This window comes from Chelmon rostratus, chromosome 2 (genome assembly GCF_017976325.1).
Source record: "Chelmon rostratus isolate fCheRos1 chromosome 2, fCheRos1.pri, whole genome shotgun sequence".
Lineage (NCBI taxonomy): Eukaryota > Metazoa > Chordata > Actinopteri > Chaetodontiformes > Chaetodontidae > Chelmon > Chelmon rostratus.
The window spans coordinates 9,607,010-9,624,970 of record NC_055659.1 but is presented as its reverse complement, the minus strand read 5'-3'; the positions used below and the strand labels follow the sequence as shown (position 1 = coordinate 9,624,970).

The 17,961-nt window shown below is 39.2% G+C and overlaps 2 protein-coding genes across 4 annotated transcripts in view; one reads left to right on the top strand and one right to left on the bottom strand.

The window, feature by feature from the left end:
* ppp4r1l (protein phosphatase 4, regulatory subunit 1-like) overlaps positions 1-5,519 on the bottom strand; it is a 17,028-nt gene extending 11,509 nt beyond the window's left edge. The window contains exons 1-6 of one of the 2 annotated variants that reach the window (XM_041950010.1): positions 5,300-5,519; positions 3,754-3,798; positions 3,080-3,209; positions 897-1,003; positions 528-670; positions 149-295 (exon numbers count right to left, since the gene is read on the bottom strand). In XM_041950010.1, coding sequence (XP_041805944.1) covers positions 149-295; positions 528-670; positions 897-1,003; positions 3,080-3,209; positions 3,754-3,798; positions 5,300-5,306 — 579 coding nt within the window. In that variant the 5' untranslated portion in view covers positions 5,307-5,519. Of the gene's footprint in view, positions 1-148; positions 296-527; positions 671-896; positions 1,004-3,079; positions 3,210-3,753; positions 3,845-5,299 lie in introns of those variants that run through there. The other variant, XM_041950001.1, reaches the window with a different exon arrangement.
* Positions 5,401-17,839, top strand: rab22a (RAB22A, member RAS oncogene family). 2 transcript variants are annotated; one of them, XM_041950028.1, is made up of 7 exons: positions 5,401-5,886; positions 7,205-7,284; positions 8,008-8,089; positions 11,486-11,557; positions 12,298-12,404; positions 13,018-13,127; positions 14,133-17,839. In XM_041950028.1, the coding sequence occupies exons 1-7, from the start codon at positions 5,866-5,868 to the stop codon at positions 14,228-14,230; spliced, it is 570 nt and encodes a 189-aa protein (XP_041805962.1). In that variant the 5' UTR covers positions 5,401-5,865; the 3' UTR covers positions 14,231-17,839. The 2 variants fall into 2 exon arrangements, with proteins under 2 accessions (XP_041805962.1, XP_041805955.1); XM_041950021.1 differs by having other exon boundaries at positions 5,406-5,901.
* The last annotated feature ends 122 nt before the right edge of the window (positions 17,840-17,961 follow it).

Below are 17,961 nucleotides of genomic sequence, written 5' to 3'. Positions count from 1 at the left end.
CAGCTGATCCACCAACCACACTGTGTAGTTTGTCTAGTAACATATGGTTTTCAGCTTTATTACATTCAAGCCAATTTCCTTGGTAATAAATGAGAGACCATTTTTATTCAATCTCTTGTTTAAAAAAACTATAATATGGGTTTCTTACAGCAACTGCTTCGATTTTGTAGTCATCATCACTGCTGGGTTCTGTGAGTTCAAGGAGAACTGGACAAACTTTGGTCTCCATATCAGCTTTAGAGATAAGGCCTTGCTCCAACAGAACAAGCAGCGCAGCCTGGCTGGTCTTCCGCACCTGGAAAAAATGGAAGGATGTTAAAAACCAGTTTTATAACTCTTAGAGTAAATGAATCTGACAAGCGAACTGTTTTTTTTCTGTCATTTATTTCCTAAAAAAAAAAAAAGAGAAAAAGAAAAAAGCTCTCCGAAAATTAACATTACAAAAAAGTACTGCTTGGCCTTCTTGACCAGTAGGGACTGTTGTTTTCATTGTTTAAAAAAAAAAAAATAGAAATTTTTAAACCTACCTGGTTATTTGGATCAGTGAGATACCGGACTACAATGGGTACCAAGTATCTTGAGAAAGCTGCTGGGAAGTTGGGCCGACTCTCATGTAAGAACATGGCAATGTTGGGGACCTGCTCCATCAGCTCAGCTCGCACTGTGGGCTCTGAATAACACAATTAAGTATAAGCTTAATGCACAAACAGATCATGTGTGCATTACAGCATAAGTGTTATGTGCTCGCAACTATGCAAAACCTGAATCTTTAATTGTGTTTAATGTAGGAAATTTTAAAAATTTTACAGAAGAAAGAAGAGAAAGAAACCAGTTACGAAGCGCAGAGTTATCTAGAGACATGACAACTAAGTGGATGAAACAGAAAATGCATCTACCTCCATCTTCTGACATTCTGGCAACTGTCTCCATGACACTGATAAAGTCATTTTCATTGTCACTGAACTCTCGAAGCACATCAAGCAGGCCACGAGCCACGATCTGCCTAGAAAGCAACAGGAGCATCAAGTTAGTAGACAGCCTGCCAATACCTACAAGTGCTGAATGCAAACAGCGTAACACACAGCACTGACAGAGCTGTCAAGTACATTACACACACATGTACTTGGAAATGACAGGGGGGGCTTGAACCCTGCCAAGCTGAGCATGAAAAGCATGAAGACAGGAACTAAACATGTTTGTGTGTGGACAACAGAGCAGTATTAAATGTTTGCAGAGCCACAGTGTTCAAACTAATCAAAAAGCACACCCTAAGGGCTTTAAAATGCACTAACAGGTTTTTACTGTTTACTATGCAGGGTGTGCCACATCATCCAAAAAAAAAAAAACCTCACAAAAAATATACATAAACCAAACTTTGTCTTCAGTTAAAAACAAATCTAGGATTAGCACTGTCAAGCCAATGCCATGTTCAGACAGATACCATCCACCCATGGCTTCTGAGTTCAAGCAGGTATGTGATTAGTAAATACACAGGAATGCAGACAGTCGTCCAGACGACTGTGAAAAAAACACCTCTATGGATGACTTGAGATTGGGCAATATGTTAATCTCACGTCTTAATGAATATGAGGAAAAGAACATCAAATAACAACAATGCATCACTGTGCAACATAATGACGTATTTGAGCTATAAAACCTTTTAGCAATGATTTCTTTGCAATCAGTGGAATATCAGTGAAATAACTGAACAATCTAAAAATCAATCCAACTTTCTTTTGACAGTGCAAATAACACACTTTGTTTACACAGCATGAGAAAAGACAGCAGACTAAAAACATTCATTGAAGTTGGTATAAAAGCTAAATTATCATTGAACACATTTAATTCCTCCTTAAGTCCTGGCTACATGTTGTCCCCACTCTCTCTACAAGAAGTGACACCTCTGTAACATTGGCCAGATGTTTCCTTGATAATAATTTCCACAAGGTTCCAGATGTTTCCTTGTTGCTAAGACCCACTGGTGGTGACATGACGCTTTCCACACAAATCAACATAAGGACATGTCTACCCAACTGCAGGTAAAGTTTATATCACAGTTTAGAAGTCAGGGTCACAAAAAACATTTTCTGGCTTTCCACAAACTTGGCAAACTTGACACAGCCATGGTAACAAAGAAAACAGGAGCTGATCAAAGCAGGATTCTTGCATCTTTTTTTTTTTTTATGGGTAACCATACATTTGTGACTCCTGCAATCTAGGCTTTGTGCAAATTACCTTGTGTGACAGCTGGGATCACACAAGATCACAGAAGCCAAGAATGCCAGACTTCAAGTTATGAGCTTGTGACTGAACCACAGTAGTTTCGGACCAATGAGAATCTTATGAGGGCAGCTACAGGTGTGGCGAGAGAAGCTACTGCTCATTTGAAAACAACAATGTTCCTAAAGAGGTTGGCGTAGATGCTGCTATGGCATCAGTTCTATCAGAACAGGAGAGTATTTCTTTATTGAAAAAAGAGCAACAGCACTAAAGGCTTGTCTTGACAGAAAAGATGTTTTTTCGCTCTTCTACCAACTGGCTTGAGCAAAAGTCCTACAACCTCACATGGTTTGTTGATCTGATTGGTTGAAGTGAGCCTGTGATAGACACATGATTCATCCAATCACCTACCAAGTACTTTTGCAAGTTCTGCCCTTTTCTAAACAGTTTCCGAGGACGACTTCCCAGATGGTTCTGTGTAAAAAGCCATCTGGCACGTCAGGTTATTCTAGAGATACCTTTACTGTCAACCTCAGTTCCTGCTTCAAGTGTTGAATCATTTCATCTCTGACAGCAAGCTACCAACAGCTGAAGCAGCTGTCAAGAAAGCTAATGAAATGTAATCAGAGCTCTCGTCCAAGCTTTTGCCGATCAAGCTTAAACATGACGAAAAACACAGGTTTTCTGTTCTATAATATGCATCACTGTGTATTAACACTACACTATATAGACTAACAAATATCCTCATAACCCCAAAACTACTAAAGAACATCCTATTATCTGTCTCATATGTAGCATTTTTCTGTATTTCAGAGTGAAAAAGAGAGTGTTTACAGCCTAACCACTGGGCTCCACTTACCTGTTGAAGACGTTCTCACTGAAGGCATACTTCTCTAGCCTTCCAAGAGGAGTCAGGTTGTCTTGTCCTGCATCGAGGAAGGCTGTGATGCGGATGCCGTCACATTCTGAACCATAGTCATCAAATCCAACTGTGGGATGGAAATAAACCTCATTTTATAGTCATACAACCACTGGAACCAGCTCTGAAGCCCACAGCTAATTCCTACAAAAACAAACCATTTGCATGAGGACTGACAGATGCACCACAGTAGTCACAGTGACATGCTGAAGATACTGAGACAGAATAAATGTCAGAAATTAAAAATTAAGAGCCTCCAAAGTGTGAATACCGCAGAAATGTTGAAGTCTAACTGACAATTCCATTTAATGTTCCAGACATAAATACACACTGGCTTTGCAGTTGGAACTAAACAGTGTTTCATTACTCTAGCTGATGCACACAACAGGGACTGTTGGTCTGTATAACAGCTAATAATAGCATGGCGTAAAACCCAGAAATGCTGTTGACAGCTTTAAATTTCACATGGGTGAATGGGGTTGTCGATAAAGCTGACACTCCCATACACTTGCCTGCTGAAGGGAGGGAAAACAGTTCTACATATATGCAAGAAACTAAACTCTGTATTATTTAATATGTTCTTGTTGACAAATTAAAATAACCAGAGTACTCACAGTCATCCAAATCATCATGGCCATCTTCAAAGTATAAAGATAGACCTGCAAGGATAAGGCAATTAGAGGGAGAATCCACAGTGGCAAACATGTCATCAACAGACTATCACTCTACACAAAACTCCCCCTACAAAATGAAAGGAGCCCTGGTTAACAGAATGACAATTACTAAGAAGGGAAGTTTCCTTCATTAAGAGTGACAGTAAGTCACTGTGCTCTCGTTGATAATCACTTGAGAATACTGAAACTACATGGTGGCATCGTTACCGTAGTGGCAGATGTAATGTAATCTACACAATAAAATAGCGATAATCTAAAAGAGGCGTGCAAACATACAGGTACAGGTGCTGGATCCCACAACATCAATGACTATGATGTCTTCGGTCATTTTGGTTTATGTATATACAGACCTGTGGAAGACCTGCGTTGGGTCTAAATGTCCCTAATAAAAACTCTGAGTTCAGTGTGCAGGTACATTTGTATTGCACATCTATGTATCTTCTCTGTGCTTTCTGCAAACATAAGACACATTACCCACCAGCTGACCCCATTTCCCTCAGGTGCAGGTTTTTTATTCAGTTTTTCCTCACTTGCTTGGGGCATTTTTGTCCCAATATCTTTTTCAGTTCTATGTTTGGTGTACGTAACGTTACAAGAGTATTTATTCCCTTTCAAATTTTTTTCATGCTTCATTTTGAATAGAAGCTCTTATATAGCACTCTGCTAGTTTAAGGTTGCTCATCTATACTATTCATCCGAAAGGTAACATAGCGACTCTCAAGAAGACTTTCTTTCGTAATTTGTTGTCTATACAACCCAATCCTAGATATAGGACAGTGACCAAGAGTAGGGCGCTCAAAAGAAGAGCCCAAAAAGATAACCCAGAAGGAGAAGCATGTGGTGGGACGGCTACTGCCAGTGTTTACAGCTGGGCAAGCAAGGGAATGTGCTCCAAATACAATAAAAACAACGAGGCTCGAAAGATACATCAAACGTTGTGTTTAAAGTGAGTGTGTGGCGTAAATAACGGTACAACTGGTTTCACAACACCGCCAAAAGCATGTTGGCAAAGAATAACATCTCCCCTTTGTTATGGTATAAAGGAGGATTTGGTCAGCTTATGGCTGAAAATGACTTTAGCAACTAGGCTAACGTTAGCTAGGTCAACTCGTTAGCCTTTGCTATGACTACAGTTCGATAATAAATATGGCTGTAGGCATGCGATGGTGTGTAACTACACAAGAGAGTGGTAATTTGAAAAATCATCTACGCGCCCTGAGTAGTTATACATTCAAACGTAGCCTAAGAGTGGCACATTTCGATACCCTGTAGCTTTCGTTAGCTAGATGGCTAGTGGTGCTAAGTTTGCTAACACGGCTTGTCCAGCCCTTTCGCTTGACTTGACTCGCCTTAGCTAGCACTTCGCCTGGGAATACCACAAACGCTGCTATTAAATATATTTGGACTCTGAAGACGACAATATCGCGTTTTAAGCACCAACACAGCGTCAAAGTATTAAAAAAAACAGTTTAAAAAGTGCCATTACCTGCCATCTTGAGTATCGGCTCGGCTCTGCGGGCTGCCGTCCCGTGTGGGCTGTCACCACCACACAGCTGTCACTCAAACAAGGCAGCAAACTACTTCCTGAAAGTACTTCCTGATGCTAGCGTTTACCGGTTAATTATATTTTAAACAACTAGCGTAAACCGATAACCGTTTCTCAGCTTGGGAACAAACTCGACATAACTGAGCACAAATACTGCTTGTGGGCTTTGTGTACCTCCAAACAAAAAAAAAGAGCAGAAACAGTCACGTGACCGCACGCCGTAGTTCAAGATGGAGACTGAGCGATTTGGTGGCTTCACTGTTAGCTAGCTAGCTGTTTACAGTAATTACAATATGGCAAATACGACGGACTGCTAGACGTTTTAACGCTAATAGCAAGAGTTATAGCATAACCTGAGATGTGCATTTGGCAGCTGTGGACCACGATGAAGTAAAGTTGTGTGTAAACATAGACCACCTGAAGAATATTCAAGATAAGAGGTAGCCAGGGGAGAAAACTGTCAATGGTCATCATCACAAACTCATTTTGAGCGAGAGGAGATCGATATGTCGCTGAGAGAGTTAAAGGTTTGTCTTCTGGGGGTAAGTCAGCATCGATCTGAACTCGTATATATGCAGTCCAAACAGTTCATCTAACTACCTGTGGCAACAAATGAGTCATACTGTTCCTCCATCTGGCAGCACCATACTGATGGACAGTTTACATCAGTTAAATGTATTGATACCTGTGATTAGGCGAGCGACAATACAAGCATTTCATCGTCAAATATTGGTACTGTCTATTTTGCACTTTAAGATTCTTAAATCAGCCACAGCAGCAACATCTATGCATGTCTAAACTGCATTTAACAACTGCAACAACAACTTCAATTCTTCTACCAGTATCCATTTAAACATACCTGAAGTAAGCTCCACACATCTCCTCTCCATCATCTGCTAATAAGATTAAAATGGAGCTGAAACGATTAATAATTTAGTTGATCAATACAAAATCATGAGCAACAATACTGATGATCAATTAATCATTTAAGTCATTTTTTAAGCTAAAATGCCAAATATTTTCTTGTTCCAGCTATTCAGCTGTGAGGATTTGTTGGTTTGTATCAGCTGGGCTGTTTGTCAGACAAAACAAGACCTTTGAAGTTGTCATCTTGAGCCACTGGAGTCTAATGATGGACATTTTTCTCTGTTTCATCGGAAAAATACAGATAATGAAAATAATTGGCTGGACTGATTATGATGATTCTCGATTAATCATTTAGTTGGTTTATAAAATCTCAGACAATGGTAAATAACACTGTTCCCCATAGCCTAAGATGTCATCTTCAGATGTCTTACCCAAAGAGATTCATTTGGCTGTTATATAAGAGTAAATAAACCAGAATTATACACAAGTATTGACTTTTTTCACTGAAAAATACTCAAACTGATTAATTGATTAGCAACATAGTTGTATATTAATTTAGGAGTTGAGAACAAATCGATTCAGTAATTAATTGTTGCTGCTTTATCCCTAATCCTTATATACTTTGCTGAATAACATTACTGGTCTTTACAAATCAGTCACAGGAACTATATTCATGCAGGTCTAAACTGCTTACAACAATGGTGTCAGATACATTTTCTTGACCAGTATCTCATGAATACATTTTTAAAGTAACATTCTTAATACTCCACTTCTTCATGAACTATTGGATTATTAGATGAACTTCATCTGTCATGAGATTGTCACAAAGTTACAGGCCTCCAAGAGAAGCAGGAAGGAGGAAGATACCACAGAAAAGCAGTAGTGTCTGGGGATATTGCCAGTGATGCGTTTTTATACTTGTGATTATACGTGTTGGTCTCAGGCCGTGTTTAGTGAGCACCGTCTTATTCCCTGCAGGACACTGGCGTTGGAAAGTCAAGTATTGTATGGAGATTTGTGGAGGACAGCTTTGACCCAAACATCAACCCAACAATTGGGTAAGTTCTTGCTGTTGCCCACCCAAGAAGTCATATTTATTCTCATGTAGTCAGTTAATTACTGTCTATCACTTTCGAAATTGATACATTATGCTGGACATGAGAAATTATGATGGGTGTTTTTTCTTTTACTATATTCTGACACTCTAAAGAAAAAGAAAAGAAGAAAATAATTGGCAGATTATTCAGAATGAAAACAGTTGTAGTCGCTTTATTAATTTATCAATTAAAATACATAGTATTGATTGTTCAAATGCAAAAAATCACTTGCTTCTCCATTTCATGACTTTATAAGTGAAATATTTAGTGTTTTGTGGCTGTGGGTCATTTTAAGACATTGCTTTGTCAACTTGTGACAGGAATTGATCATTTTGAACATTTTAAAGACAGTGAACAGTCACTACTAAAGTCTGAACAACATATTGGCATTGGCAATATTATTGACCAGTTTTCGCTTATCCCAGCTGTACCTGCGTCAGCATGTGATGAATGATGTATAACAAGAAATTGCAGTACAGAAAATGCCAGATATGTTTGAGGTAAACTTGTCATTGCACTGACAATTTATCTCAACTCTGATTTATGCACAGAATATTTGCAGATATATTGTTGTTTGCCAAAGTTGGCCCGACAGTTTAAGACATATTAAACCAACGGATGATCTAAATGAAGATACGTGTTTTTCTCACTGTCTCAGACCCTCTTTTTTCCTCTCTTCACCAGGGCATCCTTTATGACCAAGACAGTGCAATATCAAAACGAGCTGCACAAGTTCCTGATCTGGGACACGGCAGGACAGGAGCGGGTCAGTGCTTTCCACTGAGGTTTTGACCTTTTAGTTTTTAAATGGACTGGTGCATAGCAAACCTGAGCAAGATTCACACATGTTTTGGCTTTGCACAGGCAAATTACAACAGCACGGCACACAGTTTTGATATTGTAATCAATCGCTTATTCAGTAATCTACTGCTTCCTCCCATGTGGCTTTAAAGGAGGTGAGAAATCTGCCCACATGTGTACATGTGTACCACTCCCTGAACCAGCCTGGGGGAAAGTGAAAAGTGCAGTTATTCATGACTTCTGATAGGGGGCAACATTTATCTTTCTTTCGATAGAGTTCTGCCCCTAACCAACAACCTACTTCTTTTGCTGCTCGTATTTTAGGAGTCTCCTTTTAAATGATGTGAGTGGTGGAATGGATTTGCATTCTTTTTGAATAGTCGAGTGGCGTCTGTTTAGTTTAGTAGGAACATTAGCAATCTTTGCCTCTCCCTTTCCACCCGCTCCTTCTTCCTCATTGCATTCATACATTTTGAGATACAGATAAAGGAGTGCCATTGCTTTTCTTTTATGTTATAAGTGTTGTTTCTTAGCAACTATCATGCCCAGGTGCCACATTGTATGTAACCGACACTGTATATCTATAGCACACACCCACACAAATCATATGTGATATAAGAAACAGGATATATCTTGGTTTTTGAGTACAATTTTAACATTTAAGCCTCCCAAACAGTTGTAGCGTAAGGAACTACTTTCTCTTTTGACTCACTCCTGCATCTCACATTTCTCTGCATTAGCTTTCCACATCACTTCCCTTTTTCTGTACATGCCCTTCTCTTTTTCTAATGCAGAATCCCCTGTTGTTGTAATGTGTTATCCCTGCTGCTGTCCTCTCCAGAGAGGTGAGATAAGATGCTGTTTGTCTTTTATCCTCCTTTCCCTCGGGGGCCTTGCCTTCTTCGTCGCCTTAAGGGGACATCAATGCAGCCCTGTTTAAGATAAGATGAGAGGATGAAACCCAAGCCGTCTCAGCCCACTGGCGTGTGCTGCTACTGTGTCTTATCTGAGAGTCACTGCAACTCCACGTCCAGAGTGTCCTCTTTTTTTCCCCTTTGTGTTTTCTCCCGCCGAGTGTTTCTTTTCAATTCTTTTCTCGGCATCAATCTGCTTTTCTGCCATTCTTTTGTGTTCTTTTCCAATTTCTCCACCTTTTCATATCCTGCAAATCCACATTTTCACTCCCATGTGGCCTCTCAGCCTCCTAAGGGAGTTCACATCTGTGCTGGAAAAAGTAGCAACATTCCTTTGGTAGGTTTTTGCATGTGTCTGTGTTTTCGTACAAAGCTGCTGTGGTATTCTGAAGCCTTTCATGGCTTGTTTTCTAACTTCTGTGGAGCCTTTGCCTATCAAAATCTGTCGAGTTGAGAAAGGGGAACACAAAGCCAGCCAATGCACATGGAAGCAGTGACCAGGGCGAAAAGACAAGCTCTGTGATTTCTACGATCCACCATCCCATATCTCGAGACCAGATGAGGCCTTATGAGTACATCTTAGCCCAGCTGCCTATTGGGGCCTCCCCCTCTGACTGTTCCTTCTCAAAACAAACAAGTGGACCCTTGCGTCCCACTGGAATAGGAGGGCTCTTTTCATTATGCCCCCTGCTCGTGGTTTCAGCAATTAATCGGCACTCGCCGGGCATCACTGGGGCTATTTTTTGGGCTGCTGTGTGGCCAGACGTCTGGTCTCGCTGTGATTACTCTTTGGGTTAAGGCAGAGATGGACCACACAGGACTGGTGGTGGTGCAGCTCAACACTAGCCAATGAAACAGACAGCACTCTCCTCTGTGCCTCTGCCAAATATCCCAAGTTGGATTCTCGTTGGTGGACTCGGGGCCAGTAACAACTATAATTATGTTGAATGTGTGCTTTCCTGAGGTAACAGTGTCACTCCAAGATGGATAGTTTATTCCATCGTATTGTAAAGGAAAATAGAATTGGCGGGAAGGCAGGGTCATTCCAAGTAACGGTCTTTTTTTCAGACATGGATTATTTCTTTTCGAATAAATGTCATTAGTTAATACATTGATACCTGCTTTCACACGGCCCATTTCAGTGTTAAGTGCACGAAAAGAGGTTAGCAGTTGGACAGGGAAAATAATCCCTTTTTTTTAAACTCTCATATTCATCTTGAAATATACTCTTGCTTTGTTTTTCTAACAAAAGGCCATTGCTTGCTTTTCAAGTGATCAACAGCGTGTGTTAGCATTGGCTGTTGGGAATGCTTTGCAGGTATTTGATTGTAAGCTGAAATATTGGAGGAGTTAAAAAAAATTACCTGATGATGAAATATGATGGAAAATCAGTCAGTCACCAAAGTTATTATAATTCAACTTGATGGGAACAGGAATGTCTGAACCAAATTTCATGAAAATCAGCCAGTGGTTGTTCAGAAAATGTGAACCTCACGGTGGCGCTAAAGGAAAAGTCAGAAGATCACCGAAGTTTGTGTCGTCCACTGAGCACAGTGAATATTCTGTATATTCAACTAGCTGCTGAGATATTTCACTCATGCTACTAGCATGGCTAAAAAATATGTTTTAAATATAATGACAGCGGGCTAATTGTTGAAGTCAGGATTCAGTGAGCACTGGAAAGTGTTTTACCAGAAAAATACCAAACCCTGGCAAAAGAAGAACCCCCAGCCTCCCAGGCAGCTATGGATTTAGAAATGCACATGCTGTTTTGATTATGTGGGGCTTTGTGATCTACTGGGTTAAGATCAAATGTATAGTCTTCCATAAATATCAAAACGCTAACAGCTTTTGACACATTCTGCTCATCTTTCTCTTGATGGCTACCACATGTGTGAGGTCTTGGTGGAAAGACTTGCCATACTTCCATTTTAAATAAAACCACTTGGCTTATAGGCTCAAAACACTGGGCCTTTGGTTTAGTAAAATGGTACGTAGTGCCTTTTTTTGCTCATTTTTTTATGCTGTTTTTGAGTTTGTTGCAGTCAGTATTATTGAGTCTAATGGAACTCAGTGATTTAATCACCATGGTGTGTGCCCATGTAAGTGAGTGAGTGAGTGTGAAAGTACGCAATAGTACAATTATACTGCAAAGATATTTTTAATACCCTTTTTATATCCAAAAATGACAAATTGGAAGGAAATCAAGGTAACCTGTCTTCAAAGATGAGTTGGGATTGATTGTCTCTGAGGAAGATTGTTTAAATTCTTGGTCTTTACTCTGATCATCTGATTTTGTTTCACGTGGTTTCAAAGCTAGACGCAGACTTAATGATGTCAGTCGATCTCACACTCTAGTTCATTTAGAGGTATTAGACAAGCAGGCCTCCTCCCTGTCCAGCAGTGTCCTGTACTCATCATCACATACTTTCTTTGTGTTCCCACAGTTTCGTGCTCTAGCACCAATGTACTACAGAGGTTCAGCTGCAGCCATCATTGTTTATGACATAACGAAAGAGGTATGATATAGTTTTTCTCCTCATCTACTAATCCACTAAGGCCTTAGGGTATAGGTTAATTGGGTTGTTCCATGTCTTTCCTTAATTTTTAATTCACATGTGTATTAAAAGAACATTTCAGGATTTTCTAAAATACAATCAAATTGTTTTTTTGGAGGAGAAGATCAGAACTCCTCTGTCATCTGTATGGTAAATGCAAAGTTTTGATTAGCGTAAAGACTGGAAATGGGGAAACAGGGAGCTTGGAGCTGCACTTCTAAAGCTCACTAATTATCATAATATATCTTGTTTGTGTACTCTATATAAAAACTGAAGTGTAAAAACAACATTCAGGTTGTAAACCGGATTATTTCCTAGCTTAGAGTAGTTGGTAGGAAAGGCGGGAAGTTACTGACTCTCTGTGAAACTGCAAATTTACATTTTTACAATTTGATTTTTTTAAGCAGATCAGACAAACAGAATTTAATGTGTTCATTAGTGAGCTTTAGAGGTCCAGAGAATTTTTTTTGGTCAGAGCCAGGCTAACTGCTTCCCTCTGTCTTCAGTCTTTATGCTAAGCTAAGCTAACCAGCTACTTGTATTTGCCAGAAAGACAAGAGCTGTATCTATCTCTAATCTAAAGTGAGTAAGCATATTCCACAAAATGTCAGTCTAATCCTTTCAACTTTCATTAGAGGTATTTTTTGCTTGTCTGCTCAGCGCGTCATTCAGTGTAACCTGTTGTTCACCTGCATCATCAGGAATCCTTCCAAACACTGAAGAACTGGGTGAAGGAGCTGCGCCAGCACGGTCCTCCCAATATCGTGGTCGCCATCGCTGGCAACAAATGTGACCTGTCAGACGCCAGGTGAACCTGAATTACAGACAATGCTGCATGTGTGCAAAATGATTATGCCCCTTCATTTGCAACCTGAGAGTGATGATGAGACTTTAAATGTTTGGTTCAAATGAAAAAAAAGTTCTTGGGAGGAAATATTATGACCTTTAAGCATCGAAATAATATTATGTTTTGTTTAGAAATACCATTGGAATTAAAGTTGCTCTGCAAGAAGGAATACTGGCTCTCATACTCATTAGTATTCTGTGTAATGTGTCTGTTGTGGAATATAAGGTGATCATCTCACCTCTCTAGGTCAATCATTATGGCTGTTGAGGTGCTGTAGATTCCTAGTAGAAAAGCATTAGTAATGTATGTTGGACTGAATAATCTTTCATGTTTCAAAAACTGAGGAGAAGTTACAGATATTACTGATTTTCCATATTTTCCACCAAATTGAAAACTTTCCCAGACTCCGATACATACTGGATATGCTTTTGGTAATAAAATCATCCATGAAATTGGGAAATCTTCCACATAATAGCTGTAGAAGCACATTTGATGGTTATCAGTTAATGCATGAAAGTGGAGAATCTGTTTGCGATATTGCAAGATAATTTTGACATGCCTCTTGTGTTTACAGGGAAGTGCCAGAGAAAGATGCCAAGGACTATGCTGACTCCATCCACGCCATCTTTGTAGAAACCAGTGCCAAGAATGCCATTAACATCAACGAGGTGTTTATAGAGATAAGTGAGTATGTTTTTTGAGCGTTCGGTGCCATTGGCCTGTACATCCTCAGGTCCCCATAAAGCTGTGACAAATTAAGCGTTGTGCAGCGATGATATAATTGTCTTTGTGTGTTAAACCAGTAGTGAACAGTATTGCCTATTAGACGTATAGTTTCTAAATATTTCAGGAGTGTTATCAGTCTTTTCTATGTTTGTATCAGACTTCTGACAGCGATGTGCCAGTTCAGAATAGGCTTCAGATAATGTCGTGTTGGGAGTAAAGCGCAATCCACTTAATCATGACATCTTGACACTTAATTATCAAACACAAATTTGCAGAGACAAGGGGTTGTGGTAGCAGTTGATTCAGTTCTGAGTGGCAACTGATAAGCTAGAGATGAAATGACATGTACTCAGAGGCACATTAATTCTAAGCAGGTTTTGAATATGTGTGTTCATGCTGGTAGAGAAATTAAGGAAACATACGTGTTTTTGCATGCTGAAGACTTGATTGACATTCAGTGCTGCATGTGTATCATTTCATGTTTTTGTGTCACAGTTTCTTTCCCCATTCCATACGAATAATATCCAGCATGTGCTATATTGTTTCTTTGGAATTCCAGTGTAAATTCAAGTTCACAAAGAGAAAGCTGAAATGTTTTTCATAATAGTTATTGCTTATGTGTATTATCTTTCTGCCGTTTGTAGTTTATTTGATTTTTTTCACATGCAAGTAGTAGAGTGGTAGTAGTAGTAGACCACTTACTTTAGTCATTTTTGCAGTGTGATCTCACTAAATACAAAAAAAAAAACTAGCTCAGAATCAGTGTGCAGTAGAAAACTGTGCCACGGCTACAAGATCGCTGTCAACTCACTGGAATGTAGTGCTACAATGAAAAATGGTGTATCTTTAAAATAGATTTGAAAATCACAGTATTATTATGCAGTAAGAAAGCGTGCTTGTGGTAATAGAGCAAAGGGAGGCTAAATGCTGGCAACCTGTGTAAGTGTGTGTGTCTCCTCAAAGGTAAGCGCATCCCCGTTGCAGACGCAGCAGGAGCAACTTCAGGAAAAGGTTTCAAACTGGGACGGCAGGCCTCAGAGTCTCGCAGGACGTGCTGCTGATGATGCCGATGACTGAACCCACATGACCTGTGACCTGACCTGTGCTTTCCCGTCGCATCTCCGGCCTGCTTTAGCTTACAGCCACTACACACCCTCAGACACCCCGCTCATGTGACCCGGGTGCAGTATTGCCAAACTGATGGCCGTAGCAAATGAATTTTCAACAACAGCAAATTGTCATATATTGTCTGAAAATTGCTGGCAGGAGAAGAACCTCAAGTTTACTGAGCATTGACAAAAATGCCTGCATTAATACATTGACATGTAAGTGAAGGGCCCCCATACATATAATTTAATTGGCTTCTATTATGGATATTAACCTCTGTTTGGTGTATTATAGCCCAATAGTTGATCAAAAGAACTTTACAACTAGTTCTAGTAGTTATTCATGGATTCAGGAGTCATTTGTACTTGTAAATTTGTACAAATCCATCATCTTTCAACCAAAACATGTGCAGAAATGATTCAGTTTCACCAAATGATTTTGATACTACTTAAGTTATTGCCTTTGGTTTGTTTGGGAGATCTCTCCCCAAACATTCTCAGTTTTGTGAAGGATCCATGTGTACTGTTAATGTGTGTAATCACTAATTTATCGTAAGATTTTGATGAAAGAGCTTATGGTGGTCATCAGTGTTTGCACCAGTTTCTCGTTTTAGCTTTTTGGAAGGACAGTTAGGAGAGATGCTGGTGATTCGCAGTCTAGCAAGAAGGATTGTGCACGCTAGATTTACATTTTATGGTGTGATTGCTGTTTTCATCAAGATATGTTTCAAGACAAAATACCAAGGGGGTGTTTTGATGTAAATTGCAATCATATGGTTAAAAATGCAGAAATGAAAGGTGTGTGGGAGCACACTTCCTTATGTTAAAGGAGTGGATGACATTTTGGGAAATACGCCTTGTTATTTCTTGCCGAGGGTGAGATGAGAATATTGATACCATCTCCATATTATACGTCTGTATGGTAAATTATGTTGCTGGAACCAACAGCTGGTTAGCGTAGCTTAGCACAAAGACTGGAAATGGGAGGAAACAGTGAGTGGGACTCTGTCCAAATGTAATCATTTCTGTCTGTTATTGCTTTTTTGTTTAATCTGCATAGAAACTGAAGTGTAAAAACAACAATTTATCCAGCCAGGAACTCCAGGAAGTTACTGATACCAGTTACTGATCACAAAAGAAACAGAACCAGACTTATACCCCAGTTTCCAGTCTTTATGCTAAGCTAAGCTAACCAGCTGCTGGCTGTTGCCTTAAATGAAACCGATAGATATGAGAATGATATCATTCTTCTCATCTAACTCTCAGAAAGCAAATAAGTGCACAGTATATCCCAAAATTAACTATTCCTTTAATTGTGACTTTTGCTCTCCTCTCTTTGGCTCGTAAGGATATTTTGATTGTCCCTTGCCCCTGAGAATGATAACAAACTATTCTAAAATCTCATCTCTGTGATGAGAACAACTGTACAGTCCACATCTCATAATGATGGTTCTTTAATCAGGGCTGAAAATGCTGAGTTTTCAAGTTTATTATTATATAACAGTCCAAGCTGCTCACATGTGCTACACGCTTCCACTTGTCATTACTGAAAAGGTATTAACTGAATCCTGAATATGAAGTTCCCCATAGTGCACACAGTATACTGCCAGTTGTGTCACATATTACTTTGACTTTATTTTTCTCTAATCTTGTTTTAACTGTTCACTGGCCTGTCACCAACCCTTTGCTGCTACTTTACAACAGTTTTACAGGGGAGGCTGATATTTGTGAGGTCTTGCCAAAGTCTTTAATTGTCCCATAAACAGTATTTCATCTTTCCTTTTTTTTCACATAATCAGCACTGGCTCGCACTTGAGATGTTGTTTTACTACCTGGCCAGCGATGAAAACAGTGAGATCTGGAAACAAGACATAGTTTAGAGGAAACTCGGATTTTAGAGCTTAAATTTCCCTTTTGCAGAACATTATAGGTGCAGAATTAGACGTGGCACTGTGTCGACATGCTGACCCCTTAATGAACCATAGTCTCCATCCTGCTCTGAATTACTAGATGCGCTGTGTTCCAAGGTCTGCTTTCTGATTTCCCTTCATCCCAACTTCTTTTGCCTCATTCCTCCAAATTCCAGGCACTTATTGAAGGTACAGCTTTCAGTTGGTTTCAGTCAAATATGGTTCACCATACCACAGCTTTCACAGAGCTCCATCATCCTCTGACATTCATGAAAAGTATTACTACTCTGTGATCATTATGCTATTTTACAGTAATTTAAGGTATCTCTTATTCTGACCTAATTGAACTTCAGTAGCAGTTTACCCATGAACCCGCACAGACTTATTAATTCCGTGCAAAGTCTTTGCGAAGTTGCCAAAAATACAGATGTGGGCTCAATTACACTGCATCTATAAATCTGGATTGTGTGCTTTTCTGTCAGCGCATGCCACTTTATTTGCCTTTTAGCATCTTAAATGTATCTGTATTGATCAGTCGTGTGCTAAGCAGTGCTGCCTGTTTCTCCAGACTTTTCCTAGAGAATGCAATAGTTGTTACTATGATGAAGGTAACATGTGACTTAAGTCAAGAAATCAGTTACAGAGTGTTATGTTCACACAGTAGGGCACGCAATCATGCAAAAAATTGATCTAATTCCCTGCAGTCTCAAACAGATAATAATGACAGCTTTATATTGACCTCACTTTATGCTGATCTGATGACAGTTCTGCTCATTCATTGTTGATCAAATGAGTAGTGTCATAGAGCCAACCAAATCTCTGGCATTCTAGGTCAAAACTTTAACTTGTGATTGATTTTGATTCACGCTGCTGTCTTTGATAATTCGCCCTGCACTACATCGTAATACTAACTCTAGCTAGTATTTAACATAGCTTCAGCAATTACATAAAAAAGGGAATCACTCTGGTACTTGGAAAGCTGCACATTGACTGTTTGTATTAATTGGCTCTTATTACTAACTAACCCTCTGTCTGCAGTCTGTTATCATCTTTGTGAAATAACTTGATGAAACATTCTTGTAAAGGTATCAGACTTCTTAATGTCCCATGATGTTATTTTAGGTTTTGACTGTTTGCTCAGTTCTCATTGCTATGAAGAACATGCTGCCAAATAATGTCAAAGCCGTTTTACTACATCACACATAATTAACCTTTTTTTTTATTATCAATATAATATAGTGATTTAAAGTGCTAATCACATAAATGCTTAAAAGTTTTTGAAGTTTGAAAAAGACATGTTTTTTCTTTATTTGAAAACAGGAGGCATGGGTAGAAACTGTATGCCAGATTTGCATTGAAAAATACCAATAGTCTTGGGCTGGCCCTGGGAATGTGATGAATCTATATTATGTATATTTTTCAGTGTAGATATATACCATCAAATTGCACACAAATCAATAACTATATTCTACTCTAAGCCAGTTGTGTGACCACAATAGACTTGTACACCGTTTGCAGTAATTCCATCAGCATTATAGTTACCATATTTAGCTTTTTACTATGTTTCATATGGATTGTTACAAAAGGCCTGAAAACACTTGTTTGCAGTGTATTTCCAAATGTGTAAAAAGGGAATTGTCAATTTGTTTACTAATAAAAGATTGACAAAAATATTGTGTGTGTGTGTGTGTGTGTGTGTGAGAGAGAGAGAGAGTTAAGTTTCTCACTCTTGTAAGATGCCTAAGAGAGGTGTGTGCATTAAGTTGTTCCTTGGGG